The sequence below is a fragment of the Galeopterus variegatus genome, unplaced genomic scaffold (assembly GCF_000696425.1).
Source record: "Galeopterus variegatus unplaced genomic scaffold, G_variegatus-3.0.2 Scaffold3085, whole genome shotgun sequence".
NCBI lineage: Eukaryota > Metazoa > Chordata > Mammalia > Dermoptera > Cynocephalidae > Galeopterus > Galeopterus variegatus.
In genome coordinates this window covers 197761-217143 of record NW_007729196.1, presented here as the reverse complement: position 1 = coordinate 217143, position 19383 = coordinate 197761, and the positions used below count along the sequence as shown (strand labels likewise).

Genomic DNA, 19383 nt, shown 5'->3' with positions numbered 1-19383 from the left:
TTTCCCTCTTGATGGGCAACGGCACAGGAAACCACCTGATCAAACACTGGGTGTGTGTCAGTGGGGTCACTCCCAGGGATAGAGGCAAAGAAGAAGAAAAGTGTGTCAAGGAGAGGCTGGTGAGGGAGGAGGTGAGGTGCGACCCCAGCCCCACACCATCTACCAGCCAGAGCGGGGAGGGAGCTGCTGGGTAGGATGCACCCCACACGAAGCAGCTGGGGATGCTCACAGGCTGCAATGCCTGTGACACCCGAATAGATCTGTCGGAGCACTTGGGGATGGGGGAAACCACAGGGCACCCAATTCTGACAGAGCCTGGGTATCAAGTTCATCCTAAACCTCTGACAGTACCAAATATGCTCAGAAACGGTCACACTGCTCAGTCTGTTTTAGCAGAGAAAAGCCGAACTGAAGTGAGCCTGACACAGTGCCTATGGCCCACAGAATAATGTCACAAGAGGGAGATGGGGCAGCTTTCAGGACAGCTCGAAACAGCTACTCCATCATCAGCACTGAGAATGAAAGACCACTCTGAATGCAGTGCCTAAAGAAGGGTTTTCCTGCCATTTCCTCCCACACCCAGGGCCCACAGACAACCACCAACAGTGATGATTCCCCAACGTCCCTTGTGGCCATGGCCCCCAGGGAAGAAGGAAGCCTAAATGGCTCCAGCTCCCAAGCCTCGGACGGTTGCCCCCACAACACACACGCAAAAGCGAGCCGCTTTCAGGAACTGATATTTATTATCAAAGTCATATTTGATGTCAACAAGATGCCACAACTACAAAAAAAATTGCGCACATTGCAATCTCAATGCAAACAGTCAAATGGAACCCCAGTCATTAAAAAAGTAATTCAAATTACCCCAAAAAGCAACTGAATTTTTTAAACATCTTTATACATCCAGCCAACAAATTAAAATGGTTAACAAGAAAAAATACAAATTCAGAAGTCTGGTATCGATGTTTAAAAAAGGCAACTGCTTAAGCATTTCTATCAATTCGAACATCAATCTCTCGGCCACTCAGCTTCATGCCATTCATCATCCGGCAGGCTCGCTCAGCCACCTCTGGCGACTCAAACTTAACCACACCGCACCCCTTGGACTTCCCGTTCTCCATCTTGATGTCGGCGTACAGCACGTGGCCTGGCACAGGGAGGGAAGAAGAGACCACACTCATCAGGCAAACCCAGAGCTCAGCCTGTCTGGCCTCCACTCAGTCCAGATCACCTGTTGGTTTTCGGTTGACAGAATCAAAAAGGAGAGAGGCCCTCGTGCCTGGAGCATGAGTGCTCAGAACATAACGGCCAGAACCAGGGACTACAGCCCCAGGGCCACCTTGCCATTCTTCTGCTAACAGTACAACAGTCTGACCATGCCCCAGAAGAAGCCTTCTTGGCAGTTTCAAATGCATGCTTTTACACTCCAGAAAGTTCAAGAAAGAAGGGGCCACGCAGAGCCAATTTTATAGGCAAATTTTGCAGAGGCTTCCTTTCTGATACATCACCCCACCCAGTTACAAAGCCATCGCCAATCCAAGTGACACTTCTGTACTGTCCAAAAGGAAACGATGTAACAGGCAGGTTACACTTATTCATTCAAGCACCTGCTAAGCATCCAGGTATGTGTCAAGCATTGTGGAAACAGGTCTAAGCCCTAGAAGCCAAGGGTTCTACTTCCATGAGTGCCAAGACATTACAGTGCAGTCGGTGCCAGGGGCCTACAATCCTGGAGTCACTAACTGCCTGGGAGGGGGTTGACATCCTCATGGGAAAGTTCTAGAAAAACTTACGTAAGTAGAATTTCACCAGAAAAAAGACTTGCTGCTAAGAGGTTAAACCAAAGCATTTTGGTGATTTGTAGCACCTGTAGCTCAAGTTCAAAAGACATGACGGAAATAAAGGAGGATGATGGGACCAAGTCTTCAAGGGCTGTGAGTTTGGACTTTTCTCTTGTAGGTAGAAAGGCCCCTCCAGGCACTTCAGAGGCAGAGGAGTGGTGTGATCCAATTTGACTTTTTGGAATATCTAGCTACAATGTGGGAACCGAGGAGTGGGGAAGGAGAGACAGGACAGGGTAAGAAGGTAGGCTATGACTCAACAGCTTACACCAAGAGAAGAACCAAGGAGCAGCAGCAACAGTGGTGAAATCGGAGCCACTGCTAAAACAGGAAATGAGAAATGAGGCAACCCTGATCCGGCAGCCACCCGGACCTCTGGCTTAGGGCCCATATGGCTGAATAGAACAGAAGTTGTGGGAAGAGGGCTGGGGCTCACCCGGAGGGCGGGGAAAGAAGACAACTTAAGCTCCTTCCAAACGGGCTGCCCAGTGTGCCAGAAAAACTGCCATCAGAGACCTTGCACTGGCCATACCATGGGGGACAGGGACCTCGTCTTGGATGTATTTACTTAACTTTGCCATTTAGAAGCCACATAACCTTAGGAAGGTGACTGTGCCTGACTCATCTGTAAAACAGGGACAACACTAACTCCTTTAAAAAACTCTAAAAGGAGGGCCGGCCCATGGCTCACTCGGGAGAGTGTGGTGCTGATAACACCAAGACCACGGGTTCAGATCCTATATAGGGATGGCCAGTTAGCTCACTTGCTGAGCATGGTGCTGACACCACCAGGCCAAGTGTTAAGATCCCCTTACCAGCCATCTTGGGAAAAAAAAAAAAAAAAACTCTAAAAGGAAGAAAAAAAGCTAAGGATGAAATGAGGACAAAGGTGCAAATTGTCTGACACATAACAGGATACTCAACAACCAGCTTGAACACCTACATAGGCAGAAATATGGCAAGGCCCATAGTCCTCTGCAGTTGATGGAAAGTGGCTGTGAAGACTAGGAAGGAAGCTTCGCTGCTCAACTTAACTGTAACACCAACAAGCCACAACACATGAAAGCACCTAGACAGCCTTTCACAGACACTTACCACATTCGTTGAATTTGTCCTTTAGCATCTTCCATGTAAAATCAAATGGGAGCTGGGGGGGTGAAAGGAAAACTGATGTGTTATTCAACCAAATCCTAATGCAAACATTTGTCTCTGAAAGTGACTTTAAGGATTTCTTATTATACAGAGAAGCTGGCTGACCTTCAAACTGACACCATCAGCAGAGAACAAACAAGTCTATCTGGAATGAGGTTCTAACATGGCACAGCCAGTTCACTGCCTGTGGTTCTATCTGTGCAGAACCATGCAGAGAATTGAACATGTGGGCCCGTGGTGGGCGGCCCACAGATCTATGCAAATAGTGGCTGAATATGACCAGACTAGTAAAGATCATTCAGTTACAATCTGTGGGCTCTTCAAGCCAATGGATCAGAAACTAGAACTCTCCAGTTCTCACAGTATGCTCTATCATCTAGCACACCAGAGAAACCCAGGTGCTCTCAGAACCCACTGTTCCTGCTGTATAAATGCTATATGTCCTCACATTCCATTGTCACCCCACCAGCACCAAACTTTGGGGACAGGAACAAGGTGTGCTCTCCAGGCTACTTGGCTACCCTTTGGAGGGCATCACCTTTGACTCTGACCTGCCACCATGCACCACTGATCTCCGCCTCCCTACTCCCCTCATGCGTAACACTGAGAAGTTCCTGAAGTGCCACTTACATTTCTCACAAATATCTGGCAGGCCTTCCTGGCAACCCCAGGAGCATGGCCTCCAGCTCCACCAAAGGAACCTGCGAAGCTTCCTCCAAAGTTGCCACGCTCCATCTCGATGGCGCGGTCAAAGCTGGCACCACCACCGCCACCCATGGCCAGGCCCATGCGCTCAATGCCGGCGCCCAAGGCCGGACCCATGGCAGGGCCCATGCGCTCCAGGCTGTTGGCGCCCATTCGCTCCAGGCCCATGCGCTCGAGACTGTTGGCACCCATGCGCTCCAGGCCCATGCGCTCCAGGTTGTTGGCGCCCATGCGCTCCAGGCCGGTGGCCATGCGATCCATCACAGGGCCCATGCGCTCCAGGCCAGCCCCCATGCCTGCGGGCACCATGCGCTCCATGCTCAGGCCCATGCGCTCGATGGCAGGGCCCATGCGCTCGACACCAGAGCCCATGCGCTCAATGGTCTGGCCCACACGGTCGATGGGCGCGGCCATGCGCTCAAGGCCGAAGCCCATGCCGGCACCCATGCGCTCCACGCCAGAGCCAATGCGCTCCATGGTTTGGCCCATGCGCTCGATGCTGGAGGCCATGTGGTCGAGGCCCAGCGGGCCCATGCGCTCAATGCCAGAGCCCATGCGCTCAACGGAGCCCATGCGGTCCATGACTAGGCCCATGCGCTCTATCTCGGAGCCCACACGATCCATGCCGTGGCCCAGGCCTGCACCCATGCGCTCCATGCCGGCACCCCCAATGCGGTCAATGCCGGGGCCCATCCTCTCAATCCCAGGGACACTGCCTCCGCCTCCACCTGCAACAGGGACATAAAACACAGGCAATGTCAGGGCCTTGTGCATGTGCACGCACGCCATGTCCAACCAGGGCACTTCAGTTCACAAACTCAACCCCAGATTGGTAATTAAGTAAGCCCCACAATAATTTGCCATTATAAGACACCCCTCAGAATGGACAACTGTTAAAACTAGTTAGTGAGTACATGGGGACCTTACATTATTCTTCCTACTCTGTGACACAGTTGAAATTTCCACAATAAAATATTAAAAGAAAAAAATCTCACCTCCACATTACTTTGGAGGTGCTAGTATCTGTGACAAGCTTTCTGAGCCACAGACTTCAATTCCTGAAACCTCTGCAGTTTCTCTACCACCAAACTTCAAGAAATGCCCTCAGGGGGGCAGGCACAGAAACCCCACACTCAGGGGAACACTCAGTGTAATGGATAGGACTTATGTGGAGACAATTCAAGGTCACTCACAACCTTTACCCTCTCCCAACCTGTCCCTTTTAGTTGCCCTCCTGGTGGCCAGTCTGGTTGCATTTCCTTAGCACTTCCAGGGCACAGAAAAGCGACTTTACAGCCACATAATTAAGCAGAGATAAAGAAAACAAACACCAATATCAATTCTCTGCATACAGATGTACACTACTGGCCACTTCCATGGACTTATACTCTGTCAGGGAAACCGTCAACAGACTTGTGTATAATTTTGTTGGCTTTGGGAGGAAGATGTTGATGGCACTGGAGAGCAGACTCTGGAAGGGGCCTGGGGTCAGTAAGCAGGACGCAATGACCCTTGTCCATGGTGCTTGCAGCTGTGAACAAGGAAAATCTGGTCCCCCCACCAAGGCCACCGCCCACCACTTTCCACATGCTGAGCTGGAGGCTTTTGTCAAGTTCTACCACGACTACTGCCTGCCTCTGAATATGGGCAGTCCAGCCCACAGCCAGCCGATTACTAACCCAAGGAACCCAGTCCAAAATGCAAACTGAGGAAAAGGAAATAGCAGTTTCTATAACTGGTTCTATGACTGACCATGGCTGTGACCTCACACAAGTCACTCTACTTCTCTGTGTTGTTTCCTTAGCTGATCAGCAGCACACCAAGTGGCAAAAAGCAAGCACAACTTACTTTCAGAGAAGAAATGTCTCAGAAACTAACTTCCTCAGATTTTAAAAGAAAAAGGCCAGAGGCCTAGCTAGCAGGGGTACATGGCTTGCCTAACAGCCCAGCAATGAGGCTGACTCCCAATGCCAACAGCAGCAAGCAACCAGGAAGAACCAGTGCCCACATGGAGCTCTAGGCCCAGCCAGCCACAGAGATACCAGCAAATGGAGATGCCAAGGAAATGCCTGGACACTCAGAGCCTGGAGGAAAACCTGGTTTGAAAAAGTACATTTAGCTCTAAGTACTCTTTTAAAAATTTTGTATTAACGGAACTATATAGACCAAAACGTTTACAGCATTCATCACTGGGCAGTGGAGCTTCCGATAATATTTACTTTCTTCATAATTTTCTGCATTTTTATAATGAGTACATGTGTATATTTTAGAAAGCATTTGTTATATATTAGATGGTGTACTTTCAGTTTTACAATCAGGTAAATGAATATTTACTTTTAGGAATTTACAATTTTAGAGTATGAAAAACAAGAAAAGTCCCCAAATTACATAGGCATTATAATAATGACAATGGCTAACACTTATTACAAGGGTACTTCAAAAAGTTCCAGGAAAAATGGAACTAAAAAATATGAATCTTAGGGCCGGCCCGTGGCTCACTTGGGAGAGTGTGGTGCTGATAACACCAAGGCCATGGGTTTGGATCCCTATATAGGGATGGCCAGTTAGCTCACTTGGGAGAGCGTGGTGCTGACAACACCAAGTCAAGGGTTAAGATCCCCTTACCGGTCATCTTTAAAAAAAAAAAAATGAATCTTTCCATGAACTTTCTGAAAACCCCCAGCACTTACATAAGCACTCTTTTATATGCATTAGCTCATTTACTCTTCACAACCCTGTAAGGTACATCCCCATTTTAGAGATGAGTAAGTAGTATGAGAAACAGAGAGGTTCAGTAACTTGCCAAATGTCACACAGCGAGGAAGAGAAAGAGCTGGGTTCCCACCCTGGACAGTCTATGTCACAGCCCGTGCTTTCACCACTACACTCTACTATCCCCAGTAACAACAGCCTGTTCTAAAAATCAAAACATCAAACTAAGCGTTTCCTACCTCCTCCCTGCTTTGCAATGATCTCTCCTCTCTTCAGTGCATTACTTAGGATTTCTAAGGAAATCAGGAAGAAAAAAAAATTAGCCAAATTTCTCTACAGTAACAGAAATTTGCTCATTACAGATTCCAGAATAGAAATACTAATAAAAGTAAAATTTTTAGAAAAAAGGGAAAGGGGAAGGGGGTTGAGAATATACACACAGACAAGACCATTTTACAGAAAACTAGAAGAGTTCTCGATGGTGGGTCACGATGCTAGGATCCCATGTAGCTCCAGAGTCTGAGGCCCAGTTTGTGGGGTCACCTGCAAATGTCAAAGCTAAGAGCCCACTGCATCCATGAACTGGGCACCAAAAGAGCAAGAACGGGGTCACTAGCCCTTGCTCGGTAGTGCAGTTTTCTAAAGCTGGTCCAGACCCTCAGTACTGAAGTTTCCCCGTCCCACCTGAGCAGGAAAGTAAAGCCTCTCTCTGGGACTTCCTGCTCAGAAGACTGAAGCCTGCGTTCACCCACCCACACCCAGAGCCAACCATCATCTCTCATTAGCATACAGTAAATTACAGCAATGAAAACCAGCAGCACCTACACGCAGGGCTGGGAATTTTACCTAATTAATGAGCTGTGCATGGAAATACTCCACCAACCTTAGCATGCCAGTTGGGTGGGTGTGATGGTGACTAAGTGACAGAAAAAGCCAGACACACACACAGACACACACACACACAGAGTACCCTGTAGCATGCCAGTTGGGTGGGTGTGATGGTGACTAAGTGACAGAAAAAGCCAGACACACACACAGACACACACACACACAGAGTACCCTGTAGCATGCCAGTTGGGTGGGTGTGATGGTGACTAAGTGACAGAAAAAGCCAGACAGACAGACAGACAGACACACAGACAGTACCCTGTAGCACGCCAGTTGGGTGGGTGTGATGGTGACTAAGTGACAGAAAAAGCCAGACACACACACACACACACACACACACACACACACACACACACACACACACACACACACACACACACACACACCCTGTCCCAAACAGAAAACACTGCTGCTTGCTTGCCATCGGCTCATCAAAAGCTCTTGATAAAGTTTAATGCTATCAGTAGTGTTTAGTGTTACATTTTAGAGTTTCTCATCAGTCCTTTGTTACCTAGAAGAAACCTGAACCCACTTTCTCTGGTCCTAAAGGATGCTCAGCAACTTGGACAACCGCCACAAAGTACATCTCATATTATGACCATAAACACAAGGCAAATAAAACCCATCCCACACTGTTTCTTGTACTCCAACTAACTGCTAAAAGGAGGTGGCAAAGTACACCAACGATAGACTTCCAGCCTACAAGCAAGTACAGAGTTTATTCTTTCCTGACGCTTATGATCCTGCTTGGCATGCCCAGGCCTAGGCGGGCTTTCCTTAGACAGCACTTAGATCAGACTGCGAAAAGCTTTCAATTGGTATACTATGGATTTGAAGAGAAAGGCCAAATTCTTTCCTTGAGCATTCACAGCCTCCCTAGGCTGACTTCCAGCTTGAGCCTGTTCTTCCCCTACTCTTCCCCCACACCAGGTAGACCCTCATCACCTCCAAGCCTCTCTGCACCCAACACCGTGGGCCTGCTCTATCTGCTGCACACCTGCTGCCTGTGCCAAACCCGCTCGGACCCCCAGCCCCTCCAACTTCAAGTGCATCTGCTGCATGGTTTTCCTGTGCTCTGAGCGGAGCATGTCAATCAGTTGTCTTGAGCAGTGCCTTTCAAAGTCTTAACACATGGAGAAAATGGTCACCTTTATGTGGTGATCACATGGCCACGCTGAGGGGCTGGAACCAATGTCACCATATACTTCATTAGGCCACTTTGATGTGCTGACCTCTGGTGCGGTCCTGAACCAGTCTTAGAATTATTTCCCCAGTTGTACTACGTCCTTCAAAGTCAAGGACCACAGATGCACCAAGTACAGTTATTTGCACAAAAAGGTGCAAAGATTTACTGCCTTGATATGAGAGAAGGGACACTGAATAGGGAAGTGCTACAAAAAGTAGCACAATGAGGGCCGGCCCGTGGCTCACTCGGTAGAGTGCGGTGCTGATAACACCAAGGCCGCAGGTTCGGATCCTATGTAGGGATGGCCGGTTTGCTCACTGGCTGAGCGTGGTGCTGACAACACCAAGCCAAGGGTTGAGATCCCCTTACCGGTCATCTTTTTTAAAAAAAAGTAGCACAATGATTCAACTCTTACTTCAACAACAACAACAAAAAAGAACTGAATCTGAAAAACTAATCCAGGCAACTACTCTGAAAACCCTAGTTAAATATTTTATTTGGTAAAATGACCATTTTATTAACTTGGGGCTGATCACAAGTAGCAGCAAGGAATTCCAGAACAAAGAGATGACACAGATATTGAGCCCTGCAGATGATGTTTCTATTCAGGTCAGGACAGAAATACTTTCCTGTTGTCACATGAAACAACTTCGCAGGCAAGAAAGAAGCCTACATCCACCTCTTATGCACTACTGCAGGAACCAGGACAAGGTCAACAGCCTCATCTGAGAGGTGCCACAGAGTGGCATCAGACTAAAGGCCCAGAGGAAGAAAAAGTTCCCATGGGAGTAAAGTCATATGTCATATTGTTCTCATCAAAGACATCTACAAATTGCTATCTGCAGCCAAATGACAATTAAGTGTTTTTGTTTCTGTTTTTTGAAAGTTTTAAAATATTTTTTTAATACCCTACCATTCCAAGACACAAAAATGAAGTCAGTCATGGCAATAGGAAACTTTTAACCCATCTAGTCATATATAGATATAAACTCACTCCCCAAATTCTAAAGCTTGTTGGAATAAATCCATAGGCCATCACAGCAAGCAGGCAAGTCCAAAAGAAAGTAAATCTTCACTGGCAGCCTAGTGAGATGCAAGAAAACCATTTAAGTTATCTAACCACGTTCAGGAGAAAAGAGAAACAGAACTCTCTACCAATTAACAGTCTACTCTAGGAGAAAGAGTTTCCAGTAGTTCCTGATCTTCAGAAAGAGCACAAAAAAGGCCTAAAGATAACCTGAAGAATTAAGAATCCTGCCCCACTGATGAGCTGAAGGACAAATCTGAAGACAATCTTTGTAGGACCTTCATAAATTCTAAGAATACAGCTAATGTAAACTAGACATAAAAAGCTTAAAATCCTCACACCCCGCCCACAAGTGTCCTATGAAGAAAAGAGGCTGAGCACTTTTTGAGGGGGCCACCTAGTAGCCTCATATCTGCACAGGTTGAGAAGTGGCTGAAGGCAGAGGGAGTGGGGAGGGATCCAGGCTCTGAATAGCCTTTGAGAAGGGTTGGCCAGTTAGCTCAGTTGGTTAGAGCAAGGTGTTGATAACATCAAGGTCAAGGGTTAGGATTCCCCGTACCAGCCAGCCACCAAAAAAATTAAAAATTAAAAAAAGCCTTTGAGAGAAACAACTTCAGAGCCCAAGAATGGCCAATCTCCCTGCTGCACACTAATATAACAGAATTAAGCTGACAGGTTCTCTGAAAGATCTAAACTCTAAAAAGGAAAAGACAACATCCATGGGAAATGGGCTGGCTCGTTAGCTCAGTTGGTTAGAGCGCAGCCTGATAACACCGAGGTCGTGGGTTCAGATCCCCATACTGGTCAGGCACCAAAAAAAAAAATAAAAAAACATCTATGGGAAAGAAAAAGTTGCTCTGTCCTCTAACCAAAACTGAAAAAACAATTTCTCTGCATTTAGAAAGGCCCAAATACTCAAGGCTTTCCAGTGTCAAAAAACTTCCCTAATCAACCTAGAACTCTTTCAAGGTCATCAGCAAGCACAAGACTCTATCCAGCTGACTGACTCCTGCCCCCACTGAGCAGAGCCTGGAAAAACTCTACCAGGGCTAGAGAGCCCATAGTGTTAGGTAAATGCAAGTTTTAATTCTTACAACATGCAAAAACCTAGGGCTGATTTCTGAAAAGAAGCCTTTGAAAAGACTAAAAGAAAAATGGTGCTACTGATACCAACTAAAAAATTAAAGGACCAAAAATTTTTATCTAAATGTAAAAAACATACAATTTTTTTAAAGCCTAAGGAAAAACAGCAGCCTGCCTAAAGAAAGAACCCCAACATCAGGGTGAGACCAAAGTGGGCCTCGGCAGCCTGTGCCCCCAGGGGTCGGACCCTGCCCACGTGGGGCCCATGGGGCCTTCTTACCCATTCCTCTGCCAAGGGGCTCTCCAAAGCTTCGAGACATTCCCATCTCATTTCTGGCAAATTCTCTCTTAAATCCTCCACCCATGCCACGCTCCATCTCTGTGGAAAAAAATATTACCCTAGGCCTTTCCAGGAATATTATTATGTTTCAGACATTAAAAACAAAACAAAAACTACAGACACGCAACAGCCACCACCAAGTCAGCATTTTTAATTCTTCTAAGGAAACCATTATTCATCCTTATTCTTTAAAAAAGAAAGTCACCACAAATGAATCTCTGAAAATAACCTACCTTTTAGTCCATTAAAAAGGACTAATTTACAACGTCTACTACAGCCACACAGAGGGCACACCTAGCATTCACCACTACAGTCACCGCTGGATCACCCGCAGTGCGTGTTGAGTCAAAGTGAGGCTGCAGAAACACCTGCTCCCGTAGCTGCAGCAGCTACCTCTATCAGGCTCTTAACATGGGCCCTGCCAAGGGCTTATATATGTTGCTATTTCATTTACTCCTTACAACCACCCCAGACACCTCTACTACCCTCCACCATCACTGCCCCCTACACACTGAGGCTCAAATGATTCAATAACTTGACTAAGGTCACATTCCTGGAAAGGGGTGAGGCAAAGGCTGGGACCTAAATCTAATGCAAAAGCCCACACTATAATACAGAAGCACAACCAAATCAAACAGAGAAATATGCCCGAGTATAAGACTTCTCTATTACTGACAACTGGAGTGGTTTCATCTGCATGATGGGGTCTGGGTAACTATGTCATTTTTTACAATGTCTTTTTAAAACAAAGCTCTTAGCTTCTGTGGTAAGGAGGCCCAGCACTGCTGTCACCCACTTGAGAAAGCCTTTCACGACTCCTAAAAGTCTGGCTGCTTCTTTCCTCGTACGTCCATGTCACGCAAGATTTAAATACGTATCACAATGTCTGCCTCCACACTGAGGACTTTGAAGAATCTAGTTTTATTAACCTCACCCCTTAGAAATATCAGGTAAACAGGTGCTTTTTATAGTGGACACCTTTTATTATACAACTACAAAAAATGTGTATATGTAGCCTGAGTCCCCACCCTTTCAATGAAGTAAACAAGTCCACTAGAGATGCAGGCTAGGAAGATGCTTCCACTAGGAAGCAGGCTAGCATTAGGAATTAACAAGGACTCTGGCAATGGTGGACTTAATAGCCATGGTCTGGATCAACACAAGTAAACCCTATAGGTAAGTGGTGTGCTATCTGCTAGAAGATATCTGCTAGACTCCTGTGAGCCTGAAGGTGGTGGGCAGGGGCCAGTCAGCTCAACAGAGTAGGCAAAACAAACTCCAGAGCAGCATCATAATGGAGCTTTGCAGCTCTACTTTACCTCATAGTGAGCCTGAAAAGGAAGTAGCATTTCCAATTTTCAGATAAGGAAGTCATACGCAGACATTAATATGTTGGCAAAACCCTCAGAACTCATCTTCCTAACTATCAACAGGGCCCTAAGAGTTCAGGGAACCCTTACGAAATTCAATTTACTTAAAAAAGAAAATTTTCATTTTCACGATACTTCACTGTCAAAGCAGTTTTTTCTTTTTTTTTCCTTTTTGTCTTTTTTCGTGTCCGGCAACGGATCGCAACCCTCAGTGTTGCACCCGTACCGGACCGGGACCGGCAACAGGATCGCAACCCTCGGTGTTGCTCCCACACCTCGCTCAGCCAGTGAGCGGGAACTGGTCTGTATGTGGGATCCGAACCCTCGGCGAGCGCCACCACGCTCCCAAGCGGCGCACTGTAGCAGTGCACCACCGGGCCAGCCCAGCAGTTTTTGATATTTGAAAATCGTTTGATTTTTAAAAATTTTTATAGCCATTCTATCAAGATTAGACCTATACTGATTGGTTGGCCCTGCGAATCTGATCTATAATCAATCTAATGTCAGCACCTGAGACCATAATGGATTTATTATGGTCATCAACTGAAAGAGTTTGGATGTTATTGTCCCCGCAAAACTCATGTGGAAATCTCATCCCCAATGTGGCAGTGTTGGGAGCTGTTTGAGTCATGGGGACGGATCCCTCATGAATGGATTAATGCTCTCCCTGGAGGGTGGAGGTAGCAAGTAAGTTCTTGCTCTACTAGTTCCCACAAGAGCTGGTTGTTTAAAAGACCCTGGCACCAACACTTTTTCTCTCTCTCTCTCTCTCTCTCTCTCTCTGTTCTTGCTCTACTAGTTCCCACAAGAGCTGGTTGTTTAAAAGACCCTGGCACCAACACTTTCTCTCTCTCTCTCTCTCTCTCTCTCCCCCTCCCTTCTCACAATGTGATCTGCTTGTACCCCTCGGCTACCTGCCACTTCCTGTCATGAGTAGCAGCAGCCTGAGGCCCACACCAGATGCAGCTGTCCCAGAATCATGAGCCAAATAAACCTCTTTTCTATATAAATTACCCAGTCTTGGGTATTATAGCCATACAAAAACAGACTAATCCATCAACTAAACATTAAATTAAATCCAAAATGTCCTTATCAATTCTTTTTCCAAGTGTGATTTAAACTTTCCTTGGACCCAGCACCCAAGGACTCTAGAGAGCTTATTTCATCCAAATCTCAGAACACAGATCAAGAGTGAGGAAGTTCCTGTTCTCTACTGTAGAGGATGGAGCGGGAGGACCTAGAATATCTTTATCTAAGAACATCTAAAACATAGCATAAGAACACAGACTTTGTGGTTCCCCACAGAGGATAAGCACTTTGAACCTTTTATCACCAGGCTCAGAATCTTCACTGCTGGATTACACCTGTCAGTTCACCAAGGACTTTATTACATGGCTTAACACCACTCCACCCCTCAAGCAACCACCCAAAATTCATTTCTAATGACTTAACTGTTTGGAGTACAAATTTCAGCAAGCCAGATTTCTCACACTTTCACTTTATTAAAATATCATACACACATGTGCTGCTGGCAAGCCTGAAAGCACACTGGAAACACAGACCTTTGTCCCTTCATTACTAACTAATGGTGATAACCTCCCTACATCTTTTTACCTTCTTCTAGAACAAGACACCCATGAAGAAGACAACAAATACCTGCCCCCTACTCCCTAAGCTCTGCTCTCAAAGATGGGCTGTCTGGTCATCAGGAATATCTTCCTTTCAAGTCTGACAGTTAATATCTACCTAGTAAGGTTCTTCCTTGCTCTACACTGTTTCAGCTTACAGTTGTCCCCCTTCAACTGTGGGAGAACTATCCAAGACCTCAATGTATGCCTGAAATTGTGGATATTACTGCACCCTAGAACCCTATATATATATATATACACACCATGCTTTCTCCTTAACATATATAACTATGATAAATTTATAAATTAGGCACAGTAAGAAATTAACAACAATAACCAATAATAAAATAGAACAATTAAAACAACACTGTAATAAACATTATACGAATGTGATCTCTCTCAACTGGAAATTTCCATTTATTATTTTCAGACCCAGTTGAAACCAGGAAACCACTGATAAGGGGGGATTTCTGTATATGTTACTACAGACCGGCAAAGAAATATTTACACCCAAATCCTTAATGACTTCCCATTCCAGGAAAGTTTATATGTATAAAAGCAGCAGTTTTCCCATAGGTGGGGGTCAAAGAGTCAACCAACATACAGAGGATTTCAAAATGCAAGACTTCTGATTTCTCATGCACACTCTGTAGCCCTGCTGGTGCATCAGGACTAACGGTCTGCTGGAGGCAGTTCCTAAAAGGCAGGATGGTGGCATGATCAGCCAGGTTCTGGAGTTAGATAGCCTGGGTTCACATCCCAGCACCACCATTTACTAGCCACACGACCTTAGGCAAGTCACTCTCTATGCCTCAGTTTCCAGTGAAATGGGGATAACAGTACCTACACGTCATGTGATTCTTGCAAGGACTAAATAAAATGACACGTTGTTACAATAATTTTTGCTATAATGTTTGGGAGGGGGCTGCAAGATTTGAATAACAGTACACCAGAATCTGCATTATGTAAATGCTAAGTTAAAGGAATCTATGATTTTTACTAATGCTTCAGCCCACACTTGCAGTCATTGGGACAGATAATCAAGAACTACCCATTGCGGCACTCCTAGGGAGACATGAACTTGATCAAAAACTCCAAAAAAATCCCTTATACTTGGAAACCAATTTTAAGTGTGCAAAATATAACCAGAGATGTCTACATGCTTTTTAGTGCTGGAGGCAATAAGAAAACTTTAAAACTGTATTGGACAATTATTGAGGAGATTCAAAACACAGGACATCTCAAGAGTTTAGTGACTAAGTGAATTAAGTCTACTAATAAGTCCAGTTAAATCTAGCTTTTGAAATAGTGAAGGCAATTCAAAGACATCTGATTCAGTAGAAAAACAGAAGTGGGAAAATTATTTATTAAAAGTGGGTCTGCAGCCTAAAGCTCACCTGACAGCCAACAGCCTGCAAAGGGAAGGCAGAAGCAGGAGGAAAACTCAATTCTTACCGTTTATTCTGCCCATGTTCATCCCAGATCCAAATCGACCCATGTTTTCCATACCACCACCAAAAGGTCCCTCCATGCCTGCAAAAGAGGTCTGCATTTTAGCACCATCCCAACAAGACTGCTTAGACTGATCAGGGAAAGAAAAAGGTTTGCTCATGTTTTACCTTGGGCATTTTATGCCAAGAACTTTAAGGGCTTTTGAAAAACAAAAAATGTTGGTGCCCTCATTTAAAAATCACCATTTTCGGGGCCGGCCCGTGGCTCACTCGGGAGAGTGCGGTGCTAATAACACCAAGGCCACGGGTTCGGATCCCATATAGGGATGGCCGGTTGGCTCACTGGGTGAGCTTGGTGCTGACACCACCAAGTCAAGGGTTAAGATCCCCTTACCGGTCATCTTAAAAAAAAAAAAAAGATAAAAATAACCATTTTCAAAAAGCTTATCTGGTCCAACCCCCTCAATGAATAGACAAAGAAAGAGGTCCAGAGAGAAGGAGTGATTTGCCCAAGGTCACAGAGCTAGTTAGTGAAAAAGCTAGAACTGAAAGCCAAGACACCCACTAGAAGGACAGATAGGCAAGAAAAGTAATTTCTAAACTCAAATTTTCTGGATAGCAAAGTGAGAATTTCATGCAGGGCTTAATCGACAAGAAAGAAAAGAGGAAAAAGAGAGAAAACCATACCTAATAGTGACTACATATGTACTTCATTTTAAATTTCTTACCTCCCATTTTATTTATTCCAAATCCTATGCCTTCCATTCCCATTCCTTAAAAAGAAAAAGTCAATGCAAACTAAAATTATGTCAAAGCAATAACGTTTGAACTTAAAAAGCAATACCAAGAGAGCAAATAAATAAAAATATCCCTGATGACAAATACAGTTTATTTGCCAAGGAAAAAAAAAAAAGGCCCTACCATTTCTACTGTCAAAAGAACACATTCCAAGAAAATTATTCAAGCCTTTAACAAAACAATCATGTGGCTTAAAATTCTGTACGGTATACATAGCTTAACTATTATTATTTTTTTTTTTGGTGGTTGTCCAGTATGGGGATCTGAACCCATGACCCTGGTGTTATAAGACTGACTCTAACCAACTGAGCTAATCAACCAGCCCCCTACATAGTTTATTAAATGATTAAGTCAGACAACATTAAACATGAAATATAATTATCAGACTACTGAACATCCACTTTTTAGATTATTATTTTAGGGAACAAAGTAGGTTTTTAAAAAATCCCTGTTAAAGGAAAAAGTTTCAAAACAAAAAGCTGTTCCTAAAAATGCTGAGGTTCGGTTAGAGTGCAGCCTTGTAACACGAAGGTCAAGGGTTCGGTTCCCTATAGCAGCCAGCGCCAAAAAAATAAAATATAATAAAAACACTGAAGCTTCCTCTCCTAACCCTGCCTTTCCTTTTAGGTGTCAGACACAGGTGGGGTTGAGGGGTGTTGTTCAGATTGGTAGAGACATTCGAAGTTGTGGCCCAGGTCTTTGAGATCAGCCCCCAGATTTGAGTCTGGGAGGGAAAGCAGGGATATGCAAAACTGACAGTAGTAGGGTAGAGGGGCATCCATATGGCAATGTCAAAGGACTCTAAGAAAGACCTAAATCTGAAGTCATAAAAATGAAATACAGTATTCTTTAACTGTATAGAAATATCCCATTACACAGAAATAAAAATGCTAAACAGCAAAGTTTATGTTTACTCCACACATCAAAGCTTTCATTTATTAGCTATTCCTTGTCATCTGAACAAAGACAACACTGTCCAACATTTTCCGTGTGACCCGTGACAGGTACGTTGCCATGCAGTGAGACCTTCCACACCTTTTTGCATCTATCAATGCCCCTACCTCTAGAAGCCATGACAGCACCAGGTGAGAGCCCAAGGGGATCTGGGTAATAGATTTAGGACACTGTGGCAGTGCTATGATCCCATGGTCAGGAGACCTACACAGTCTCTGTCACTAACTGACAGTGTGACCTTGAGCAAGACCAACTTTCTGGCTTGCTTCCTTTATCGAATGGCATAACTTATCTCAGCTCAAAAGGTTGTTGTAAGGATAAAAGGAAAAGGCATAATAAATAAGGATTCAACTCAGTAAAAATAGAAAATACTGCCTTTATCAAAAAGAAGCTGAGATGAATAAGGAAAAAATTTCGTCCCAATTAAATCTTTATTCCATTTGAACTACTCAGGTCCAATCATCTCAATAATTAACTTTAACTTCCCCAGAAATCCCCAAAGTGCACTGGAATTCTTACCTGCAGGCCCTATGTTTCCCATTCCAATGCCTTTATTCAGGTGATTGGCATCAATAGGCTGCCCTCCTGGTCCTAACCCCATGCCAATACCACCAAGTCCATCTAGAAGGAAAAGAGAAAGTCAGAAGTGTAGATTCTCCCTACTCGGGAAACCGAGTCTTTGGTAATTGTGTTGCACGTGTCACATACCCTCCTGCCTACCCCCCTCCAGCAGCACACCCAGGGCCCAATGCAGAATTCAACACTGGCACACTTGGGAGTGCCACTAAGGCATAACCTTGTATATGCAATCACCGATTGATACTTGTGATGTGTATGTATGTAACAAAGGCAGTTAAAAATCAGTTCACTTGAAAGTTACTGAGAAGAACTAGCAACCCATGCAATAAAAATCTTGAGCACCTATCTGTTTCCCTAAATCATGAAACCAAAAAATGTTTGATCAAAGAAGGCGACTCAAGACAGTACAAATGTGCCCAAACCCCACCTCCCAACCTGGTAGCCCAAAGGACTTTTCCCATGAAAAACCATGTTATAAACCAGTCGGTTAACACACTGGGCATACACTACTCTCTGAGGTTGGGTGCCTTTTTCTTTTATTTACCTCTAAAATAGCCCAAAGGACTTTTCCCATGAAAAACCATGTTATAAACCAGTCGGTTAACACACTGGGCGTACACTACTCTCTGAGGTTGGGTGCCTTTTTCTTTTATTTACCTCTAAAGTTGTAGGTAATTTTCTTTTTCTTTTTTGAGGCTGGATGGTTTAAATAACAACAAAGCTAGTGTATCCAAGGAACCTATCTTCCGACCCCAAAAGCTTTCTAACTCATGAATGGACACCAGCCCACCCTCAATTCCATGCCCCACAAACACAAACATGGACAAAAGAGTATAGACTGGTCTCTGGACACAGATAACAAGGCCGACACGTGCAATGCTCTGGGTGACCATGGTCTATGGCGTAAACCAAGACCAGGGGAGATTTTAAAAAATGGAGGGGCCAGCCCGGTGGCGCACTGCGCTAGTGCACCGCTTGGGAAGCGCGGAGGCGCTCCCGCCGAGGGTTCGGATCCCACATACAGACCGGTTCCCGCTCACTGGCTGAGCGAGGCGCGGGGGCAACACCGAGGGTTGCGATCCCGTTGCCGGTCCTGGTCCGGTACGGGGGCGACACTGAGGGTTGCGATCCGTTGCCGGACACGGAAAAAAACAAAAAAAAAAAAAAAAAGGAACAAAATTCATTTTTTAAAAACCTGCCACCCATTCCCACGTATTTAATCTGATTAACATCCCGCTTTTTAACTGCACAGCAACAGCAGCTAGAGCACCAAGGTTACTTACTCCCTAAAGCACTAAAGGCTTTGAGGCCAAACCTCTGAAATGTGCTTGGAGACCAAGAGCTACAGATAACGGGTTCCCTGGGGCCCAGTGTGAGCTCCTCCTCCTCTAGGCATGAGTCAACAGGAGCCACCACCCTGGGCCTGGGTGACCACTGCAAGTGATCACAAGGAAATGGGTGTGTCATGACAAGTAAATGTGGTCCTCTTCTAAATAATGGTGCCTTTCAACAAATAAGCCATCTCCTATTCTTGAAGCCACCTACTTCCCCTCAAGATCTGCCTCTACTAGGCTGTTATAATCCTACATTGCAAAGGCATTCAAGTAGTGCTCTAGCCTAGACTCCTGTTCAACTCAATCTCTGTCAGCAGGGCCTCCGGCTTGAGCTG

At 45.2% G+C, this 19383-nt stretch overlaps 1 protein-coding gene across 7 annotated transcripts in view; it reads right to left on the bottom strand.

Moving 5' to 3' along the window:
* Nucleotides 1-724: 724 nt before the first annotated feature.
* Nucleotides 725-19383, bottom strand: part of HNRNPM (heterogeneous nuclear ribonucleoprotein M) — a 42103-nt gene continuing 23444 nt past the window's right edge. For 2 of the 7 annotated variants that reach the window (XM_008583924.1, XM_008583930.1), the window contains 8 exons: nucleotides 17655-17756; nucleotides 16112-16156; nucleotides 15388-15465; nucleotides 10875-10973; nucleotides 6650-6703; nucleotides 3624-4426; nucleotides 2937-2988; nucleotides 725-1147 (listed from right to left, as the gene is read on the bottom strand). In XM_008583924.1, the coding sequence (XP_008582146.1) occupies nucleotides 984-1147; nucleotides 2937-2988; nucleotides 3624-4426; nucleotides 6650-6703; nucleotides 10875-10973; nucleotides 15388-15465; nucleotides 16112-16156; nucleotides 17655-17756 (1397 nt within the window). In that variant the 3' untranslated portion in view covers nucleotides 725-983. The remainder of the gene's footprint in view (nucleotides 1148-2936; nucleotides 2989-3623; nucleotides 4427-6649; nucleotides 6704-10874; nucleotides 10974-15387; nucleotides 15466-16111; nucleotides 16157-17654; nucleotides 17757-19383) is intronic. The other 5 variants (XM_008583931.1, XM_008583928.1, XM_008583925.1 and 2 more) reach the window with 4 other exon arrangements.